We start from the raw sequence: 21,807 nt of genomic DNA, 5'->3' as shown, positions 1-21,807 counted from the left end.
GGTTTATGAGGTTGGGGGGATTTAGCGCTGACCGCTGCCCGGGATTCTGGTTTATGAGGCTGGGGGGACCCTGTCACCGGGCGGCTGTGATGCACAGCCAGGATGGAGCTCTGTCTTGGAGGAGGTGGCCAACCCTCAATGGGCTTCCAGAGTCATTTCTCTGCAGGAAGCCCTCAGCGGGCAGACATCAGGCGGCCACTGTCCAAATCCGGTAAAGAAAAACATCCTGGGAGAAACAATGACCTCAAAATAAAAATGAGGCTGGTCGCGGTGGCTCACGCCTGTCACCCAGCACTTTGCAAAGCCGAGGCAGGAGGATTGCTTGAGCCCAGGAGATGTAAGGCTGTCCTAAGTGGTGATCACACCTCTGCACTCGGGCCCGGGTAACAGAGCGGACCCTGTCTCAAATACCAAATAAAATGTCAATAAAAATGAGAGTAAGATGACCATGTTAAAATTCAGGGCTATTATTTCTCACAACTGCAAGTGAGTCTACATTTATCTCAAAGTTTTGTTTAGAAGGATGGAACCACAATATCCTGGACAAAGCCCCAGCGCCCCCCACTATGCCCCCCACTGTGCCCCAACCAACCCCTCAAATTCGAATCCAGGTGCTCCCTCCACCCCCAGCCCCCGGCTTAGCCCAGGTCAGACCCCCCATTGCTCAGGGCATTGGCCCCTGACTCGGTTTACCTGACATTGTGGAGTGTCTACATCTGGGCAGCAGCTTGCTGTTCTCCACCCTTGACTCTCTCATCAGTGTCCAGGTGTTGACCACTGCTTTGTTCTGGATCTTTTTAGCCCTTTCATGTGCAAAGATGGACACGCTCTTAGGCCTGGAGCCCCTTGCCGGAGCAGCAGCACCCCCAGACCCCCCGCCCCAGGTGACTTGAGATTCCACACCAGGTCTGGTTCCATTCAACCGTTAAGACCAAAGTGACTGAATCACCTGCACAGTTCAAATAAACACGAGCAGCTCAGCCAGGCCGGGCCTCAGCCCCTGACATGTCCTGGGACCTGAACACACTCAGCCAATTGGGCTGACTTGGTTAACCTAAGAACCTGCCCAATCCCTGTTGCTGCTGAAATAACTCCTGGCCTGGAGGCTGTCGGGACCGCTCGGCGCATTGCCAGGCTGGGAGGCGCCTCAGAGGTGTTCCAGGTCACTCCTTCTGATGTTGTCAGAGAAAACAGATACCCCTGAATACTGCATGGGATATACAGTAAAACATTCCTTGTTCTCCAAAATTTCAATGTAACTGAGCACCTTGTATTTTTATTTGCTAAATCTGGTAACTGTACCCCTTTCATTTTACACAGGGGAGATGGAATCAGAGTTTACAAGTCCCACGGGCTGTGGGCACCATTTTCTCTTTCCTCTGTATAACACGGTCTCTCCTGTAAAGACTGGGAGCCACAGATTTGCACCTGATAAGCAGGGAGAAAACAAATGTTCTGGATACCGCTTAAGGCAAAATTCGATCTAAAGCTCTGAGCTTACACTGGACGTGGTGGCTCACACCTGTAATCCTAGCACTTTGGGAGGCCGAGGAGGGAGGATCACTTGAGTCTGGGAGGTTGAGGATGCCATGTGCCACTGTACCCCAGGCTGGGTAACAGGGTGACACCCTATCTCAGAAAATAAAAATAAAACCTGAGCTTGTGTCAGATGCTGGAAGAAAATGCCTCATGGTGTGACACAATACTGAGGCTGTGCAGTGAAGAATGAGAAGGAAGACATTTGTCACCAGCATGCAAGTGCTCCTGTGCTGAGAAGAGGGCCAGAGAAAAGACCGGAAGGGGAGGCAGTTCCTGGGTGGCATCGTTGTGACCACAGTTCCCAACCCTCCCTCACACAGCAGGCAGAACTCTGCTGGGCACAGTTCGCACATACCTCCCGCGGTCAGAGCTCTCCCAGTGCTGAGAATGAGGAACGCTGGCTCAGGGTAACGGGATGGGGGAGAGGTTCTATTTCTTACCCGTGGTCACAGCTGCCAGGGCCAGACTCTGACCTCTAAGCCCACAGACCTGGCGAATGACATATCAGGGCTGGCAAGTAAGTTTCACCTCACATGCCAACTCCAGCTGCCCAGAACCGGGTCTGACAGTCCCAAGCTCCTGCCCAGACTCGGTGGGAAGCTGTTCTGGTGGATTCCCAAGGCCGGCCTTCGCCTGAGGAGGAGCAGGGCAGCATGTGGGGGGGTCCTACCGTGGCCACAGACACCCCTCTCCCCACGCCTCTCTTTCTTAGAAGGTTCAGGAGAGCAGGCTTGGAACGAGCTGCAGAGGCCGAAGAGCAGGAGCTCGGCTTGGTGGCAGCCTCCCGTGGTGCTGACCGAGTGGGCCTGTCTCCCAGCCAGGTGGGTGGGAAGGAACCTGGCAGTGACAGCCCCTCCCTCCCAGGTGACTCCTGTGGCCATGAGGCCACCTCCACAGACTGCAGTGTGCGGTGTGGGCCCTGGGAAGTGCGGTCACTGACAGTGTGGAGAGCTGGTCTGTGCAGGGGCTGCAGGGCGGCCCGGCGAGTGGCTCTGACCCAGAAGCTGTCACGTACAGAGCTCATCTTCATTTGTCATTAGCACAAAAATCCCCTGCCTGGCACCATTCTCTACCCATGCCCTGTGCAACCGAAGGAGAAAGCTGTGGAACAGCCGTGCTATTCAGCAGGAAAACACGGGGACAGATCAGGCCAATCACGTCAGGACTGGCCTCCGCGCGGCCCCCATCCGAGCCCCCAGCTCTGCTCCCATCCAGGACCCAGCGACACAGCCCTGCCCCGAGGCTCCAGGTCTCCATTCTTTCCCCTCGTGTTTTAGTTCCTTTCATTCCTCTCTCTCACGTCGTTTCGTTTTCCTCTGGGACCCCCTTCCCAGTGCCAACCCCTGCAGTCTAAGAGCACTAACTTTGCTAGATTTAGCATGTGGAACCGCCATGGATGACAAATAATTCAGACGTACCTTTCCGCGTATCTTAGTGTTGATAAAATTTCCTCATAGCAGATGTCAGCTGGACTTATGGCCGCAATCTGTGGAAACATCCCGTTCAGACTTTGTTACTAATAGAGGAATTTATTGTTATTAAATTCACAGAACAGTTTGGCATCTTGTAATTTATGATATTGTTCCAATTTTACAGTTTAGAAATGGAGGCTTAGAGGAGTGCTGGAGGCCACTGGCTAAGCTGGGGCTCGAACCTCCCCTGCCTAACTCACACCTGTGCTGCCAGGCGCGGGACTGGCCGCCCTCAGGACTGAGTCCTCTGTGGACTCCCTCAGAGGCTTGAGTGATGGCTGAATGTCAGCCTCAGAGACCTTGCTCTTTTCCTGACAGCCACTTGTATGGTTTCAAGTCTGGCTGTTGACTTTATTTATACTTATATTTTTTTGAGACAGGGTCTCACTCTGTCACCCCGGCTGGAGTGTGGTAGAGCAATCATGGCTCACAGCCTCAACTTCTTGGGCTCCGGTGGTCCTCCTGCCTCAGCCTCCAGAGTAGCTGGGACCACAGGCGCCACCACACTCGGCTAATTTTTGTGTTTTTTTGGACAGATAGGATCTCCCTATGTTGCCCAGGCTGGCATTGAACTCCTGGGCTCACGGGATACACCCACCTCAGTCGCCCAAAGTGCTGGGATTAGAGGTATGAGCCATCGTGCCCGGCCTTGACTTTGGATTGATTGTCCCAGAATTCAGAAAAGTTTTCAAATCAGAAGCAAACTTTGTGATGACTGGGTGGGCAGATCACTGAGGATGGCTGGGGAGGGTGGCTGGGGAGGGTGACTGGGGAGGGGGGCGGGGGAGGGGGGCGGGGGGGGGGGCTGTGGCAGCTGCCATGTAGCAGCACATCCTCCGTGGGCCGGGAGGCCCGTGACCCAGAGTACTGGGAGCCCGGGAAGTGATTGTTTACGTTTGTCTAACTTCACAGCTGTAAAGCTTGTTCGTTTATGTCATCTCGTTTAATCATCATGGCAATATTTTCAGGTAGATTTTTATTATCACCACTAAAAATTAAGGCTGTGAGACATTTGTGCTAAAACTGGGATTGGTGCCATAGAGACTGAACGGCTTGGCTGTTGACCTTGCAGGTCCTCTGTTCTTTTTGCTTCTTGAGATGATGGATGCCACCCTCGGCCTCTCCCCACCGTGCTCCTTTGTGAAAGCACCTCACTGCCGTCAGGTAGCCCCTGTCAAGTCTCACAGGTCCGGGCGTCGTCCTGTGGGTCTCAGTGGCTTTGCACACATCTGCTGAGACCCGCTAGGTTGAATCTTGTAGGTTAACGTTCAGAGAGCATCTTACGTGCCTTCTTGTGTCCCAGGTTTTTGGGGGGATGTCCTGTTGAGGCCCGCAGATAACTGACAACCAGAAAAACTTTAAAATGAAGTATTGAAAACAGGATTAAGTGATCAAGAGTAAGGGTGTGTTTGGGCCGGGCGCGGTGGCTCACGCCTGTAATCCCAGCACTTTGGGAGGCCGAGACGGGCGGATCACGAGGTCAGGAGATCGAGACCATCCTGGCTAACACGGCGAAACCCCGTCTCTACTAAAAAATACAAAAAACTAGCCGGGCGAGGTGGCGGCGCCTGTAGTCCCAGCTACTCGGGAGGCTGAGGCAGGAGAATGGCATAAACCCAGGAGGCGGAGCTTGCAGTGAGCTGAGATTTGGCCACTGCACTCCAGCCTGGGCGACAGAGCAAGACTCCGTCTCAAAAAAAAAAAAAAAAAAGATTAAGTGATTAACAGTAAGGGTGTGTTTTACTGTGGATTTTGGAGAGAAATGCATGTAACTGGTCCTGACAAGGAGCATTTCTCTCCTAAGCAGGACAGCAGAGTGGAGGCCAGCGCCGGGCTGGAGACAGAGTTCACCACATTTTGTCCTCCCGGCAGCTGAAGCTGAAGAGCAGAGTCCTGATTTTAACACATTCCACGCTGTACCCACTTGGCAAACATTCGATAATGAGATTCCAGAGCCTTTGCTGAGATAACACGGGTGCAGCTGCTCTCCAGGCTGAAGAAACAGTCACACTGATTTCCAGCCTTGCCGGGAAACGACTCTGCTAACGTAGAATAACATGACATTGCTAGCTGTTTTTTTTTAATGGTACTAGTTTTTTTCCTGATAATAAAAGTAGCGTGTATTCCTTGTAGAGAAACTACCGAAAAGAATAAATTTAAAAATTAGTAATATAGAAACATTGAACATTGTGCTAGAGGACGAGAAGTTACGAGATAATGGTAGGTCATCATTTGTTAGTCCTGAGGGGGAAACAAAACAAGGCCAGGTGCAGTGGCTCATGCCTGTAATCCCAGAACTTTGAGAGGTCGAGGCAGGCCGATCACCTGAGATCAGGAGTTCAAGCCTGGCCAACAACTCATCTCTACTAACATCAACTCATTAGTAGAGACAAGTTCAAAACCCGTCTCTACTAAAAATTTAAAAAAAAAAAAAAAAAAGCCAGGTGCGATGATGCATGCCTGTAGCCCCGGCTACTCGGGAGGCTGAGGAAGGAAAATCGCTTGAACCCAGGAGGTGGAGCTTGCAGTGAGCCGAGACAGCGTCACTGCACTCCAGCCTGGTTGACACAGTGAGACTCCGTCTAAAAAATTTAAGAAAATTGCTAGGCTAAGTCAATGCGAAGTACTGTATTATATTACAGGTGTGTTAGGAATAATTTTAATCACAACAGCAACAACAATAACAAGTACAATAGCAGAATCAGTGTAAAACGTTGTAAGAAAGGTATTTTACCAGAGCGGTTCTGCTGTTCCCGCCCAGAGCTGACTGGAGCAGTTTGGTCAAAACAGAATCTCTGTATGGAACGTGCAAGACCTTCTTCCCCATGGCTGCATCAGCCAGAGCACTAGAAGAAAAAGAAGATGCAAGACAGAGAAAAAGAATGCCTCAAGAAGAAATCCGCCTTCCTTTGGGATAAGTCGGACACAGCTCTCAAATCCCCTCTTTGGCCCCGTAAGCCTGACGATTATATCCAATAGCAGAGACGCCTTCTGTCATCAGTGCTGGAGTAAGCTAGCTAAACACCAGCCTGACTCCTTCTCCAAAATCAACCCTGGGGAAGCCGTAACCTAGAGGAGGAAGCCCGGGTCTGAGGAACAAACCACCCAAACCTGCAAGGAAAACCCGAGGAGCCTGCAGGTTACTGTAAGTTTGTGTGTAGAGAAGGAGCTACAGTTCAGGGAAGGAGGTGCCAGGCCTGGCAGTGTGCAGATAGGTGTGGGGGGTAGTTTTAGGGCCTTTTCTTGCCTCTCTCATGCTGCCTTAAGATCCCATAAAGTTAGGACCTCGTCTGACTATAGCCTCAGGATAGTCGTGAATGAGAAGCACCTGCCCTGCTCCAGCGGCCACAGAGAAAGCAGTGTTGGCACTGAATAGAGTGGGGAAGCATGCAGGGAGATCCCACCTGTGAGAAATCATAACCACAAACCGGCCGGGCACCGTGGCTCAGCCTGTAATCCTGTTATCCCAGCACTTTGGGAGGCTGAGGTGGGCAGATCACTTGTGGTCAGGAGTTCAAGACCAGCCTGGCCAACATGCGAAACCCTGTCTATATTAAAAATACAAAAATTAGCCAGGTGTGTTGGGGGTACCTTAATCCCAGCTAGTCAGAAGGCTGAGGCAGGAGAATCGCTTGAAACCAGGAGGTGGAGGTTGAGGTGAACAGAGGTTGCCCCACTGCCTGGGTGACAGATTGTCTCAAAAAAAAAAAAAAAAAAAAAAGGAAAAAGAAAAAGAAAAAAATTATAACGACAAACCTATACAATTCATCTAGCAGATTTGGAAAAGAAACAAAATGATTTTTTTAGGAAAGAAGAAATATAATAATTAAAAACATGATGGATAAGTTTAACAGCAAATTAGACACTGCCTAGTTGGAATTAGTGAACTGAATAGTTCTGAATAAATTATTCCGATTGCAGCCCAGTGACAGATGAGAAACAAGAGAGGGAGTTTAGGAGCCACAGAGAACAGAGTTAGATCCTCCAAGCAGTCTAATTGGAGTCCTAGAAGAGGGGAAGAAATGGGAGATGAAGCTGGAAGAGGAGACTGAGGTATTTTATTGTAAAACGTCATTGTAGGGAATGGCATTTTATGTTGCAGATTTTACATTTTTTCAGTCTGAAATACAATGAAAAGAACCACTTAAGGCCAGGGCGGTGGCTCACGCATGTAATCCCAACACTTTGGGAGGCCGAGGCGGGCGGATCACCTTAGGTCAGGAGCTCGAGACCAGCCTGGCCAACATGGTGAAACCCCATCTCTACTAAAAATACAGAAAATAGCCGGGTGCGGTAGCAGGTGCCTGTAGTCCCAGCTACTCCAGAGGCCGAGGGTGGAGAATTGCTTGAACCCGGGAGGTGGAGGTTGCAGTGAGCCGAGATCACGCCACTGCACTCCAGCCTAGGCGACAAGAGTGAAACTCTGTCTCAAAAAAAAAAAAAAAGGGGAGATGATAGGTGAGAGATAATGGCTGAGAATTTCTGAACTGATGAAAATCATTACTCTGACTGGATGCTGTGGCTCACATCTATAATCCCAGCACTTTGGGAGGCCAAAGTGGGCAGATCATGAGGTCAGGAGTTTGAGACCAGCCTGGCCCACATGGTGAAACCCCGTCTCTACTAAAAATACAAAAAAATTAGCTGGGTGTGGTGGTGCACACCGATAGTCCCAGCTACTCAGGAGGCTGAGGCAGGAGAATCCTTTGAACCCAGGAGGCAGAGGTTGCAGTGAACCGAGATTGTGCCATTTCACCCCAGCCGGGGCAGAGACCCTGTCCAAAAAAAAAAAAAAAAAAAAAAAAAAAAATCCCTACTCCATAAAGTCATGAAGGCCCCAAGGGATTCCAAAGAGGAGGAAAAGAAATAGGTTTACACTTAGATGCAACAACATAGTGAAACTGGAGAACACCAAAGACAAAGAGAAAAGCTTAAAAGCAGCTAGGAGAAAAAAAATTATCTTCAAGAAAAAGCAGACAACCAGTTGACAATGGGAGAATGCTTTCTGTGCAGAAAGAAAATGCTACCCATCTAAAATTCCATACCCAGCAAAAATGTCTTTTTAAGAATGAGGTGGCTGGGTGCAGTGGCTCACATTTGTAATCCCAGCACTCTGGGAGACCAAGGCGGGAGCAGAGCTTGAGCTTAGGAGTTCGAGACCAGCCTGGGCATCGTGGAGAAACTCTGTCTCTACAAAAAATAAAAAAATTATCTGGATGTGGTAGAACACGCCTGTGGTTCCAACTACCTGGGAGGCTGAGGTGGGGGGATTGCTTGAGCCTGGGGGTGTGGAGGCTGGAGTGAGCTGTGATTGTGCCACTGCACTCCAGCTTGGGTGACAGAGTGAGACCCTTTCTCAAAAAAATAAAAGAATGAGGTAAAAATAAAGATATTTCAACCTAACAAAAACAGACTGCCACCAGCAGATCACTAGAGGAAACCCTAAATAATACACTTCAGGCCGGGCGCGGTGGCTCAAGCCTGTAATCCCAGCACTTTGGGAGGCTGAGACGGGCGGATCACGAGGTCAGGAGATCGAGACCATCCTGGCTAACACGGTGAAACCCCGTCTCTACTAAAAATACAAAAAGTAGCCGGGCGAGGTGGCGGGCGCCTGTAGTCCCAGCTCCTCGGGAGGCTGAGGCAGGAGAATGGCGTAAACCCAGGAGGCGGAGCTTGCAGTGAACTGAGATCTGGCCACTGCACTCCAGCCTCGGCTACAGAGCGAGACTCTGTCTCAAAAATAATAATAATAATAATGCACTTCAACCAGAAGAAACTGACCTTAGCAGCTCTGAGGTATAAGAATGAATACATTTAAAAAAAGATAAACGTGAATGAACACTGTGTAAAATAGTGACAATGTCTTTTGGGATGAAGGAAGAATAGAATTGAAATACATAACAAAGAAAAAAATATGTAACCGTCACATGTAGGATGAAGATTCTTGTATTATCCAAGAGGATTTATTACATTTAGACTTTGACCATAGATTTAAGAGCCAAGAAACAGAGTTAAGTCTATATTGGCCGGGCACAGTGGCTCACACCTGTAATCCCAGCACTTTGGCAGGCCAAGGAGGGAGAATCACTTGAGCTCAGGAGTTCGAGACCAACCTAGGCAACATGGTGAAACCCCATCTCTACAAAAGCTACAAATATTAGCCAGGCATGGTGGTGCACGCTATAATCCCAGCTACTCAGAAGGCTGAGGCAGGAATATCATTGAGCTTGGAAGGCAGAGGTTGTGGTGAGTGGAGTTTGCGCCATTGCATTCCAGTCTGGGTGACAGAGCAAGACTGTCTCAAAAAAAAAAAAAAAAAAAAGTGAAAAGCATATATTGAACTTTGATATGACAGAGGTAGCACAGACATTCACTGGGGGAAGGAGAGACTACTCAACAAATGGAACTGGAAAGATTGGTAATCTATAAGGGAAAAGGATGAAACGCATGCCTACCTTACATCAAACACAGAAATCAACTCCGGACGGATAGGAATGTAAATGTAATACAGGTGGTTACCTTTCTGACTCTAATTTTCTTAAACAGGAAACAAATGCAAAACATAAACCATAACCATAACTTCTGCTCATCAACAAACACCTTAAAGTGGAAAGACAAGCTAACTGGGAGAGATACTTTTAATACATTTACCTGAGAAAAGAATAATAAATATGTAAAGAATGCCTACAAGTCAATACAAAGGCAATAACTCGAGAATAATAGAAAAAAAATGTAACAGGCATTGCAAGAGGAAATACATTGCTAAGAAGCATATCAAGATGCTTAAACTCGTTAGTAACCAGGAACATCAAGACCATAGTAAGATTTATTTGCACCAATTTAATTGGTAAATATAAAGAAATCTGATAATACCTAGTCTTAGAAAAGATGTAGATCAATCCGATATCTAATACATTGCTGCCGGGAATGTAAATTGGTCCAACTATTTTGGAAAAGTCTGTTAACATCTTTCAAAATTGGGTATTCATACACCTTAGAACCCAACAATTTTAGTCATTTGTCTATACGCAAACTTTAATACAGTCATACACGCCATAACCACGTGGTGGTCAATCACAGACTGTACACGCAGCCGTGATGAAACCACCATATTTTTACTGTATCTTTTCTATGTTGAGATACACAAGTACTTACTGTTATGTTACAGTTGCCTGCGACATTCAGCCCAGTTACAGGCTGTACTGCGGTATAAGCACAGCTGGGAGCAATCTTTTATAACAAATAGCCTGGTGCTTTGCAGGCAGCGCCATCGAGGTTTGTGTAAGTACACCCTATGATGTTGATACAACAAAATCGCCTACTGATGCATTTCTGAGAACATATCCCCATTGGATTTTTGTTAGTTTTGTTTTGTTTTGAGCCAGGGCCTCACTGTGTCACCCAGCCTGGAGTGCAGTGGCATAATCAGAGCTCACTGCAACCTCTGCCTCCTGGACTCAAGTGATCCTCCCACCTCAGCCTCCTGAGTAACTGGGATTACAGGCAGGCACCGCCATGTCTGGCTAATTTTAAAATTTTTTTTGAGATGAGGTTTCGCCACATTACCCATGGTGGTCTCAACTTCCTTGGCTCAAGTGATTCACCCACCTTGGCCTCCATATTGCCATTGTTTTTTTGTTGTTGCATTTTTTTGTTTTGTTTTGACACTGTGTTTCACTCTTATCACCCAGGCTGGAGTACAATGGTGCCATCTCGGCTCACTGCAACCTCCACCTCCCGGGTTCAAGTGATTCTCCTGCCTCAGCCTCCCGAGTAGCTGGTATTATAGGCGTGCACCACCAGGCCCAGCTAATTTTGTATTTTTAGCAGAGACAGGGTTTCCCCATGTTGGTCGGGCTGGTCTTGATCTCCTGACCTCAGGTGATCTGCCTGCCTTGGCCTCCCAAAGTGCTGGGATTACAGGTGTGAGCCACCATGCCCGGCCGATATCCCCATTGTTAAGCGATGCATGACTGTGTTAATACCCAATGATTTGCACAGGAATGTTCATAATAGCACTACTTATAATAGCAAAAAACAAAGTGGGGACAATCAAAATGCCAGTCAAGAGAATAAATAAATTGTGGCATATTCCCACAGCGGAATCCTATGCAACAATGAAAAACAATGATTGCTCCACGCAACAACGTGGAAGAATCTCATAGACAATGTTCAGTGAAAGAATGGAAAACTCACTCTAGGTACAGTGTCATGTGGATAGATATTGTTAATACCGTTGAGTCTAAAAGCAAGTCCTCGCAGTCCTACTCCTGCCTACATACCCAAGAGAAATGAGTGACTATTTTCCCCAAAATACACGTATAAAAACATTCACAGCAACTTTATAACAGCCCAAACCTGGAAATAAGCTAAATGCCCCTCAATTGGAGAATGGATAAATTATGAGATATTCACACGTTGATATATTGCATAACAATGAAAATAATAACTGGTACATGAAACAACTTTGATTAATATCATAGACACAATCCTTGGTGAAAGAAGCCAGATGGGTAAGCCGGTGACCTCATAAAGATGATTGCATTTATACGAAAATCACTACAATTAGGCAAATCTAATCTACAATGACAAAGGTCCATTTCTTCTGGTGGGAGTGTCAACCGGGAGGGAGTATGAAGAGCTGTGTGGGTTTTGGAAATGTGTCATACTCTGATCTGGATGATAATGACAGAGGTATATACATCTATAAAAACTGACATGCTGAACGCGTAGGATTTATGTATTTTACTGTAGTTAATACCTTAATGAGAAAAGTTTTTAAAGTTCCAGAAGACAAAACAGATTTTCACCCTTTTTATAAAGTTCAGAAATGAGAGTTACAAAACGTAATATTCACATGTGATAAAACCAGGAAGGAGGGAGCTGAGCGGGGAGAGAACATAAAATTCAAGATGATGGTTACCTCCACGGGGAGCATAGGAGAGGAACACCAACATTTCTTGGGTTGGATGGCAGTTGTATGAGTGTTACTCTATTTAAAAATAAAGTAATTGGTTTAAAATAAAATATGGAGGCAACCCAGGCATGAGCCAGTGATACCAGCGGATCATGCACCAGGGGTTATCATTAATCCAGTTTTTCATACCTGAGGTCGTTTTTATAACACAGATACCGGTCCACTGATGATTTACCTGATATCATTTCCCAAATTGGTTAAACTTAAGTTAACGTGTGATCCTTCCCTCAGTCTGTCTCCTTCAGATCCTGAAGATTTCTGCCTCTCACTTCCTGCCAGGTCCACCAAATTAATACTGGATTGTTTGGTGAGGTCTCTGTCTAGGAAAACCTGGAGAAAAGCGTCACAGGTCATGCCACAGTATTAGGGAGGTGGCAGGCTGCCTGGGCAGGCACTCCCCTTGACATGTTAAGTGGTCTTTTTTTTTTGAAACAGTCTTGCTCTGTCTCCCAGTCTCCCAGGCTGGAGTGCAGTGGCATGATCTTGGCTCACTGCAACATCCACCTCCCAGTTTCAAGTGATTCTCCTGCCTCAGCCTCCTGAGTAGCTGAGACTACAGGCACTTGCCACCACAGCTGGCTAATTTTCGTATCCTTAGTAGAGATGGGGTTTCACCATATTGTACAGGCTGGTCTCAAACTCCTGACCTCAAGCAATCCACCCACCTCAGCCTCCCAAAGTGCTGGAATTACAGGCGTGAGCCACCACGCCTGGCCTTAAGTGGTTGTTTTCATTGTATTTCAGACTGAAAAAACAAAATCTGCAACATAAAATGCCATTCCCTACAATAACATTTTACAATAAAATATCTCAGTCTCCTCTTCCCATTCTGTAAATCTCCTTTCCAGTAAAACACTAGATACCGATTAGTGCTCCATTATTTCTGTGATCAATAAATTCTTAAAATACAAAACACTGTGAAATCTGCAAAATAAGTAGCTCTTCAGGACTGTGTGGTCATGTGGAAAGAACATGTACTTCAGGATCCTACAGATTCCTTTGCAGGCTCCGTGACTTTGAGCAAACGACTTACCTTTTCAGAGTTTCAACTTTCACAGTGGTAAGCCAGTGATAGGGACACATTCCTGAGATGTTATGAGGGTTAAAGATCATAGAGGTGATGGTTCTAGCACACGCCTGACATACAATATCAGGTGTTAATATCACTACTGACCCCAATATACAGTAGTATAAAAAAAAGACCACTTAACAATACACTGTGTTATGGTGCTAACTCTCTTCACTCCTTTTTTCCTAGCTAATTTCTTCACTTGCCCCTAAAGTACCAAGTTAAAAAAAATCAAGGCAAACCATATATAATGTTGGTGAATTTTACTAACATTATGAAATCAAGTGAATAGTACTTAAAAGTTTACAAAGTTCCTTAAAATGCAATATCTTATTCAAGCTTCCTGACGTTACTGCAAGGAGAGTGTCTTGTCTCATCTTACAGAAGAGGAAACTGAGGCTCAGAGGTTATTTCCCAAAGGCTTAGAGCTGGTGAACAGAGGCGTCCAGACTTGAACACAGTCCCGTGTTTTCCCCTTATTCCTGCATAGAACGGGATTCTTTTCATTGATTACTGTTCTGTTACTGGTACTATGACTTAGGGGACAGAGGTGGTAGGATCATAGCCGCATGTAACATCGACCCAGGATTTGTGAATAGCCATTTCTAGATCAAATTGGTGGCACTGTAGAGGTCACTCTCTGATGTCCCCCGAGGTACCGGTGTGGAGGATCAAAGTGGGCTCTAGCTGATCTAAGGTTCTAAGGGCTCTAGTTAGTGGAATGCTACACGCACTGCTTGGTTCCTAAGAACTTACTTGGTGCGGCTGGGCGCGGTGGCTCATGCCTGTAATCCCAGCACCTTGGGAGGCCGAGGTGGGCGGGTCACCTGAGGTCGGGAGTTCAAGACCAGCCTGACCAACATGGAGAAACCCCGTCTCTACTAAAAATACGAAATTAGCCAGGCATGATGGTGCACGCCAGTAGTCCCAGCTACTTGGGAGGCTGAGGCAGGAGAATCGCTTGAACCTGGGAGGCGGAGGTTGCAGTGAGCCGAGATCGTGCCATTGCACTTCAGCCTGGGCAACAAGAGCAAAACTCCGTTTCAAAAAAAAAACAAACAAACAAACTTGATGCATCCACGCATGGAAAGGGTACCTCAGTACCTGGCAGTCCTCAGGCTGTGGGTCTGAATGCTGGTCTCATGGTGGTAATGAACAGATGTGCTGCTGATACAGTTCTCCAGGATGAACCATGGAGACACTCTCATACCTTCACAATTTGCTCCTTGATCAAATTGGGGTCAAAGCTTATTCCTGCAAGCTCTGGAATGTACTTGAGGGAAAACAGCTCTTAGTCCTATGGGGCCCTTTGGGGCTCTGATAGGCTCACTTAGGCTGGGTGGGGTGTGACCATTGAGGTGGGAGTGAAGCAGGAAAAGGGCACACGTGTCCCCTTTTCCTGTTTCTGGCTCTATATGCTGTGGTTGGAAGAGCCACCTTCATCCATAGGTCAAATCTGCAGGATCCTATAATACCCACGAACCCATTATGCCAGGGGGAGCCTTCCGCAGAGCAGCCTTGTGTGAAGATCGCACCAGGGGGAGCCTTCTGCAGGGGGAGCCTTCCGCAGGGGGAGCCTCCTGCAGGGGAGCCTTCCGCAGAGCAGCGTTGTGTGAAGATCCCACCAGGGGGAGCCTCCCGCAGGGGGAGCCTTCCACAGGGGGAGCTTTCCGCCCAGAGCGGCCTTTTCTGGAGATAGGGACAGTGGTGTCACTCGGCTCTCACCTGCTTGAACTGGATGGTGATGACCAGGTGGGACCGGCTGCTGCTGGCATTCATGTTGGTCGAAGCCGTGGTCCTTATTTTTGCTCCTTGTTCCATCAGCCTTTCAATTGGGCATAGTTCTGACAGGGCACAAACTTCAGGCCTTCCACGTAAAAACCCAGCTGTTGATCTTCCCTTACTCTGAGCCCACCAGGTTTTTTGGTTCTGGACAGTAAATCTCTTATCTATAGAAAATAGAACAAATAATGTAAACTTCAGGAAGGCAGGGGTTGTTGTTTACTTCACTTCTGCATCTCTGCCTGTATAGATGCTCAATAATAGTTATTGGATGAATGGATAAATTTCCGTAGGTATTTCATAATTTAGCAAAGTAAGAAATAGGGAAATTGCAAGCAAAAGGATAGGAAGACTGCTGTAATTAGTGAAGTCAGAAGCATGCTTCCCCCGTCCCCCAACACTGGAGACAGAGTTTTGCTTTAGTCACCCAGACTGGAGTGCAGTGGCGTGATCTCAGCTCACGGCAACCTCCGCCTCCCCGGTTCAAGTGATTCTCCTGCCTCAGCCTCCCAAGTAGCTCAGGTTATAGGCATGCGCCATCATGCCTGGCTACTTTTTGTATTTTTAGTAGAGACAGGGTTTTACCATGTGGGCCAGGCTGGTCTCGAACTCCTGACCTCAGGTGATCTGCCTGCCTCCGCCTCCCAAAGTGCTGGAATTACAGGCGTGAGCCACCGCCCCTGGCCAGCTTTTCTTTTTAAGTTAAAAAACATTTCTTTTAGAAATACAGTTTTATTGTTGTCAGGTATATACCCAGACCACTCCAGCCAGACTGAGTTCCCTAAAGGTGGGTGTCTTTTTACCAGTGGCTCCTCACAGTTCCTGACACACAGCACCGCGATGAGCATCACATGCACAGTGCAACTGGAGCTGGGCTCCACGTGACACTTAGTTCACTGCTCCCGGGGGCCGGGGAAGCTGCCTTTGCAGCATGACGAGGTATGTGAGTAGGTATCCACAGCGGTCTGTCTATAAATAGGTGCTTCTGAAGTTTTTGCACTTGAACACGTTGTTCTCTTATTAACACAAATATTCTCCTAGCAATCTCATTAACTCTATTTCATTAGCAACTCCTTGGCAGATAATATAAAAATAAACCACCATAGCCTCTTTCTAAATTCTGTATTACAAAGTAATGAAATCTTACTTTACTAAGAACAGTGATAAATAATAAAAATAATTGGAAGTTAGTAATGTTCAAAGTACCTAATATATACAGAAGACACGTTCTGCCTAGGTTAAGTCACGGCACAACAAATACCACTACCCTGAGACCTCTACTTCCAAGGGAAACTTAGTCTCAACAGTATTTGTGGCCAGGCATGGTGGCTCACGCCTATAATCCCAGCACTTAGGGAAGCTGAGGCTGGTGGATCATTTGAGGTCAGGAGTTCAAGACCAGCCTGGCCAAGATGGTGAAACCCCGTCTCTACTAAAATTACAAAACAAATTAGCCGGGCATGTTGGCGGGCACCTGTAGTCCCAGCTACTCAGGAGGCTGCGGCAGGAGAATCACTTGAACCCGGGAGGCAGAGATTGCAGTGAGCTGAGAACATACCACTGCACTCCAGCCTGGGTGACAGAAGAGACTCCATCTCAAACAAACAAACAAACAAAACCCCAGTATTTGCAACAGCCTAACCAAACCAGAAAATCTGGGTAATTCTTTGGATTTTATTATGGGAGGTTTGTGTGATGATGCTTACACCGGGGCCCTAGGGAAATTCCCATGTCCCCTTGCTCTCAAAAAAGCCACTGCTGAGAAGGCAAAGTAGAGTCATGCTGTGTCCCAGTCGAGCCGGAGCAGCCTGTGTTACGTGGTGCAGAGCGACCCGGACTGAGAATCAGACCTGGCTTCTTAATCCTGGTTCTGCCTCCAACATGTGAGACCTTTGGAAAGTCTCTGACATTACCAGTGTTCTCCTTCTAGAAGGACAGATTAAGTGATCTCTAAGCTCTCCCCAAGCTCGAGCGCCTGTGGCTTTAAGTCCTAGAGTCCAGGCAAGATCGCAGATTGAAGTTTGGGGAAGCAAAATTAGGATGACAGACATAAGGTGCTGGAGATGAAACATCAAAATGGGGACAACTTCTGCCTTAGCTAGGAAGCCTTTCTGTAATTTCCCCCGTGATAAACGACAGGAAGTGGCATCTCAGACTGAAGACATGACTGAATAAGGCCTATCAGAAAAAAGGCAAGTAAGTTTATCTGGATGGAATGGAAGTACAGGGACTGACGGGGACAGATGCTGGCAGCAGGACCCTCAAGTTATACCTGGAGATCAAGAGCGACGATGGGCCAGGTGCGGTGGCTCCTGCCGGTAATCCTTTGGGAGGCCGAGGCAGGAAGATTACCTGAGGCCAGGAGTTCGAGACCAGCCTGGGCAACATAGTGACACCCTGTCTCCACAATTTTTTTTTTAATTAGCTGGGCATGGTAATGTGCGCCTGTAGCTCCAGCTACTGGGAGGCTGAGGTAGGAGGATCACTGGAGCCCAGGAGTTTAAGGTTACAGTGAGTTATGATCGTGCCACTGTACTCCAGCCTGGGCAACAGACAGAGACCTTGTTTCAAAAAGGAAAGAAAGAGAAAAAAAGATCACCACGACCTTGTCCCTGACCTGGGCCATCGAGAGCCTCCTGACTCCTGCTCTGCTCTGTCTGGCCCTCTTCAAGTCCAGCTTCACTCTGCCGCTGCAGAAATACCTAAAACCCCCATCTGATTATTTCACTCCCCCGTTTGGAAGCCTTGCTTGGTTCTCCGTTGCCTGCTCATTGAAGGACTTTCCTTCTTGGCAACCATCTTTGGCTTCATCCCCGGACTCAGCCTCTGCACCCAGGTGAAATAAACAGCCTTGTTGCCCACACAAAGCCTGTTTGGTGGTCTCTTCACACGCACACGAGTGAAATTTAGGATGCCCAATTCTCTGCTTTTTTTGTTGTTGTGTTGGAGACGGAGTCTTGCTCTCTCACCCAGGGTGGAATACAGTGGCGCGATCTCAGCTCACTGCAAGCTCCGCCTCCCAGATTCACGCCATTCTCCTGCCTCAGCCTCCTGAGTAGCTTCCTGGGACTACAGTGCAAGGGGAAAGGGTAGAATAAAAAAATGCTGAAGATCTAGCTTTGGATAGGCACTGTGTTAGACATTTAAAAATTTAGTAGTGTCTTATTCTAAATTCTCCTTATGAAAGATGTAGTGTCTTATTCTAAATTCTCCTTATGAAAATGCAAACTGAGCTCTGAGATAAAACGAGTTTCCAAAGTCACACAGCTGGTACACAGGAGAGCTGGGCTTTGAAACCGTCCTCTTCCGACTCTGCAGGAGCCGGTGCGCCACAGCCTGTGAGCCGAATGCAGCCACCGCCTGCGTTTGACCCTTGAGCTCTGAGTGTTTGTCACGTTTTTAAATGGCTGAAACAAAAGTACTATTTTGTGACATATGAAAATGATGTAACATTCAAATTTAGTGTCTATAAGTAAAGTTTCATTGATACACAGTCAGTTGCGCCTTCTCCCGTCTCGTCTACGGCTTCTGTTGAACTATGACAGCAGAGTTGAGTGCCTGCAGCAGGGACAGCGTGGCCCCCAAAGCCTGAGCTATTGACTACCTGGCCCTCCGCGGGTACAGTTTGCCAGTCCCCGTGCAGTGTCATGCCGGCTGAAGCTACCTGCCTCAGACAGAGCGAGGTGCTGACCTTGAGCTGGATCTTCAAGTTTAGTGGTTTCTTTAAGGACAGAGAAAGCAGAATCGGTGCTCCAGGCAGAGAAAGGATAGATGCGAGAAAGGAGAACAAGCTCTGGAAAGGAGGAACAGTTCCATGTGTGAAGAGAAGGGGACGTTGGTGAAGTTGGAGAGGTAGGTGGGGCTGGGCGGTTGAGGCCAGGCCAGAGTTTACGGGCAGGACAGGTGACCGTGAGTCCCACAGGTTTGCTGAGCTGCAGAGTCGCCCAGATTTGCATGCCAGGAACATCTCTATTACCTGTTCATTGTAAATTTCCAGCATACTGAACGTAACCTGTATGGAGAAGAGCACACAAAGTAAATATTCTCTTGAAACAGTTATTTTGGGGGCAGAGAAGTGATAGGGAAACAACATAAATGTTGAACAACGGAAAAAAGCTGATGCTAAATAAAGCAAAGCTCTGTTTCAATGTGTAATATGAGGTTCTCAAGTAATGATATGGGGGAAGTTCTTACTATAATTAAAAACAGCTATGGCTGGACGTGGTGGCTCAAGCCTGTAATCCCAGGACTTTGGGAGGCCGAGGCGGGCGGATCACTTGAGGTCAGAAGTTCGGGACCAGCCTGGCCAACATGATGAAACCCCGTCTCCACTAAAAACACAAAAATTAGCCAGGCATGGTGGCGGGTGCTTGTAGTCCCAGCTGCTCAGGAGGCTGAGGCAGGAGAGTCACTTGAACCCGGGAGGCGGAGGTTGCAATGAGCTGAGATCGCAGCACTGCACTCCAGCCTGGGCGACAGAGTGAGGCTCCATCTCACAAAAATAAAAACAACAACAACAAAAAGATACAAAACAGTAGTATATGTGTTTCGGTCTCGACTGGGGACAGAGAAAGGCTGTTCTTTCATGTTCACACTCCAACCTGAACATATGTGGAGAGACTGGTCTCCACCCTCCCATGCTCTCGGACTCCTGCTAGCCAACCTTGCACCTCTTAAGCAGGACTGGGGGACTCTGGATGGCTCCAGTGTAGAGCAAAAGCCTCAAGTACTGGCATTTTCCCACCTCCCCCAAGAAAAAGCTGGCTTGTCTGTTAGTCACCCCACAGTAAGTCTTGCTAGTCAGGCCTTGCGGCCACAGAGCTTCCTGTTAGCTTCCGTGTGTCTCATGTTCTTTATTTCTATTTTCCATATGTAATATATCCATGTAAGGGTGTCTCATGTTTAAAAATGAACAAAGGGCCAAGGATTAGCAGACAGAGAAAGCCTGCAATGTGAGAGAGGGGTCAAAACAAACAAGTAGAAAGAAGGAACTCAGAAAACAGACTGAGAGAGTAAAAGGCAATGTTTTTTTCTTTCTTTTCTTTTCTTTTCTTTTTTTTTTTTTTTGAGGCAGAGTCTCGCACTGTCACCCGGGCTGGAGTGCAGTGGCGCAATCTTGGCTCACTGCAACCTCTGCCTCCCAGATTCAAGTAATTCTCCTGCCTCAGTCTTCCAAGTAGCTGGGATTACAGGCGCCCACCTTTTTTTTTTTTTTTTTTTTTTTTTTTTTTTTTTAAGACAAGGTTCTGCTGTCACCAAGGCTGGAAATGTAGTGGTATGATCTCAGCTCACTGTAGCCTCAACCGCTGGGCTCAAGCAATTCTCCTGCCTCAGCCCCCTGAGTAGCTGGGACTATAGGATCATGCCACCACGCCTAGCCAACTTTTGTATTTTTAATAGAGGTGGGATTTTGCCATCTTGCTCTGGCTGGTCTTGAACTCCTGGCCTCAAGTGATATGCCCCCCTCGTCCTCTCAAAGTGCTGGGATTACAGGCATGAGTCACCATGCTCAGCTTAGAAATATTTTTTAAAGCCGTAGAAGTAATAGCCTCAAAGAAAGAATTATACCCATGGAAAAAAAAGAGGATTTTATTTAAAAGAACAACCAGAGAATAAAAGAAAGTGTTTGTAAATTAAATTTATGAATGACAGCCAAAATAAAAATGCAGGAGAGTTATGATAACATTAAGGGAATCTTCTAGAATGCAGAATAAAAAACCAGTGGTGGCTCACACTTGGAATTCCAGCTACTTGAGAGACTGATGCCAGGAGGATCCCTTGAGCCCAAGAGTTCAAGACAAGCCTGGGCAACAGAGTGAAACTCCATCTCTTTTAAAAAAGAAAAGACCAAGAAATAGAAGATAGGTTGTAAAAGATAATAAAATTACAACATTAGTACAAGAGGCCCAAAATCCAATTAGCAGGAATTTCAGAAAGGGAAAACAAGAAATACAGGAGATAAAATAAGAAATAATGTAAGAAAGGTTTTCCAGAACTGAAGGACAGGAATCTCCAAATTGAAAAAGGTCCACCAAGTTTCCAGCATGATAAATGAAAAAAGACTCATTAAGATGTCAGAACATGAAGGATAATGAGAAGACCCTGAAGGCTGCGAGAGATAAACTGACCTTCAAAAATGGTTACAAAGAACTGGGGATCAGAATGGTAGCCAACTTCTCAGCTGCAACACTAGAACTTAAAATATAACGGAGGCCTTCAGTGTTCTCAGAGAATTCTATTCCAGGTAAATGTCAATCAAGTGTGGAGGTAGGAAAAGATATTTTCAGTTGTGCAAAGGATGAAAAGAAAAATGTGCTCTGGATGCACCTTTTCTGAGGCAATTGCAGCAAAAAGAGAGTAAATCAAAAAAGAAGAATACGTTGGGTCCAGGAGTCAGGGGGGCCAACGAAGGTGAAGGTTGAAGTGGAGTTCCAGAATGACAGTGTGGAGTAGCCCTGCAGCAACAGTGCTCCAAATTGTGCTGATACAGTTAATACAATTGTAACAGGAGAATTGAGGACTCCTGCTGAAGGAGACCCCAAATATCATGGTACCAGTACGTTTGAGTGTATGGAAAAGATTGTCCATAGGTATGTGACAGTGATTTGGAGCACTTAGATTTATATTAAAAAAAAATAATAATTAAAATGGCAATTAAAAATTCCAAGAAAAATAAAACGTGGAAAGGATGTATGTGGTACTTGGTGCAGCAGTGAACAATACTTATGCAGTTAAAATGTTCATAATTAAATTCTGAGGCAGAAACTGTTAAGAAAAAATAAGATGTTAAAAATTATTGATTTAAGCAAATGTTATAATAAGCATTGTCCTAAATGTAGGGAGTATGGGGACATATTGTAGTTGGGGAGTATGTGGGGGGAACGTACTGTGGCTGGGGAGTATGTTGGGGGAACGTACTGTGGCTGGGGAGTATGTGGGGGGAACGTACCGTGGCTGGGGAGTAT

At 46.9% G+C, this 21,807-nt stretch overlaps 1 protein-coding gene across 1 annotated transcript in view; it reads right to left on the bottom strand.

Annotated features, from left to right (window-relative positions):
- The window catches only part of LOC111545199 (kinesin-like protein KIF28P), an 81,060-nt gene that overhangs the window by 23,650 nt on the left and 35,603 nt on the right, over positions 1–21,807 (bottom strand). The window contains 7 exon segments of the mRNA XM_023216129.3: positions 694–803; positions 2,958–3,025; positions 5,746–5,857; positions 12,167–12,321; positions 14,786–14,892; positions 14,895–15,009; positions 18,819–18,854. Coding sequence (XP_023071897.2) covers positions 694–803; positions 2,958–3,025; positions 5,746–5,857; positions 12,167–12,321; positions 14,786–14,892; positions 14,895–15,009; positions 18,819–18,854 — 703 coding nt within the window.

This window comes from Piliocolobus tephrosceles, chromosome 1 (assembly GCF_002776525.5).
Source record: "Piliocolobus tephrosceles isolate RC106 chromosome 1, ASM277652v3, whole genome shotgun sequence".
NCBI classification, from domain to species: domain Eukaryota; kingdom Metazoa; phylum Chordata; class Mammalia; order Primates; family Cercopithecidae; genus Piliocolobus; species Piliocolobus tephrosceles.
The sequence above is the reverse complement of the archived record's forward strand: the minus strand, read 5'-3'. Positions and strand labels throughout refer to the sequence as shown.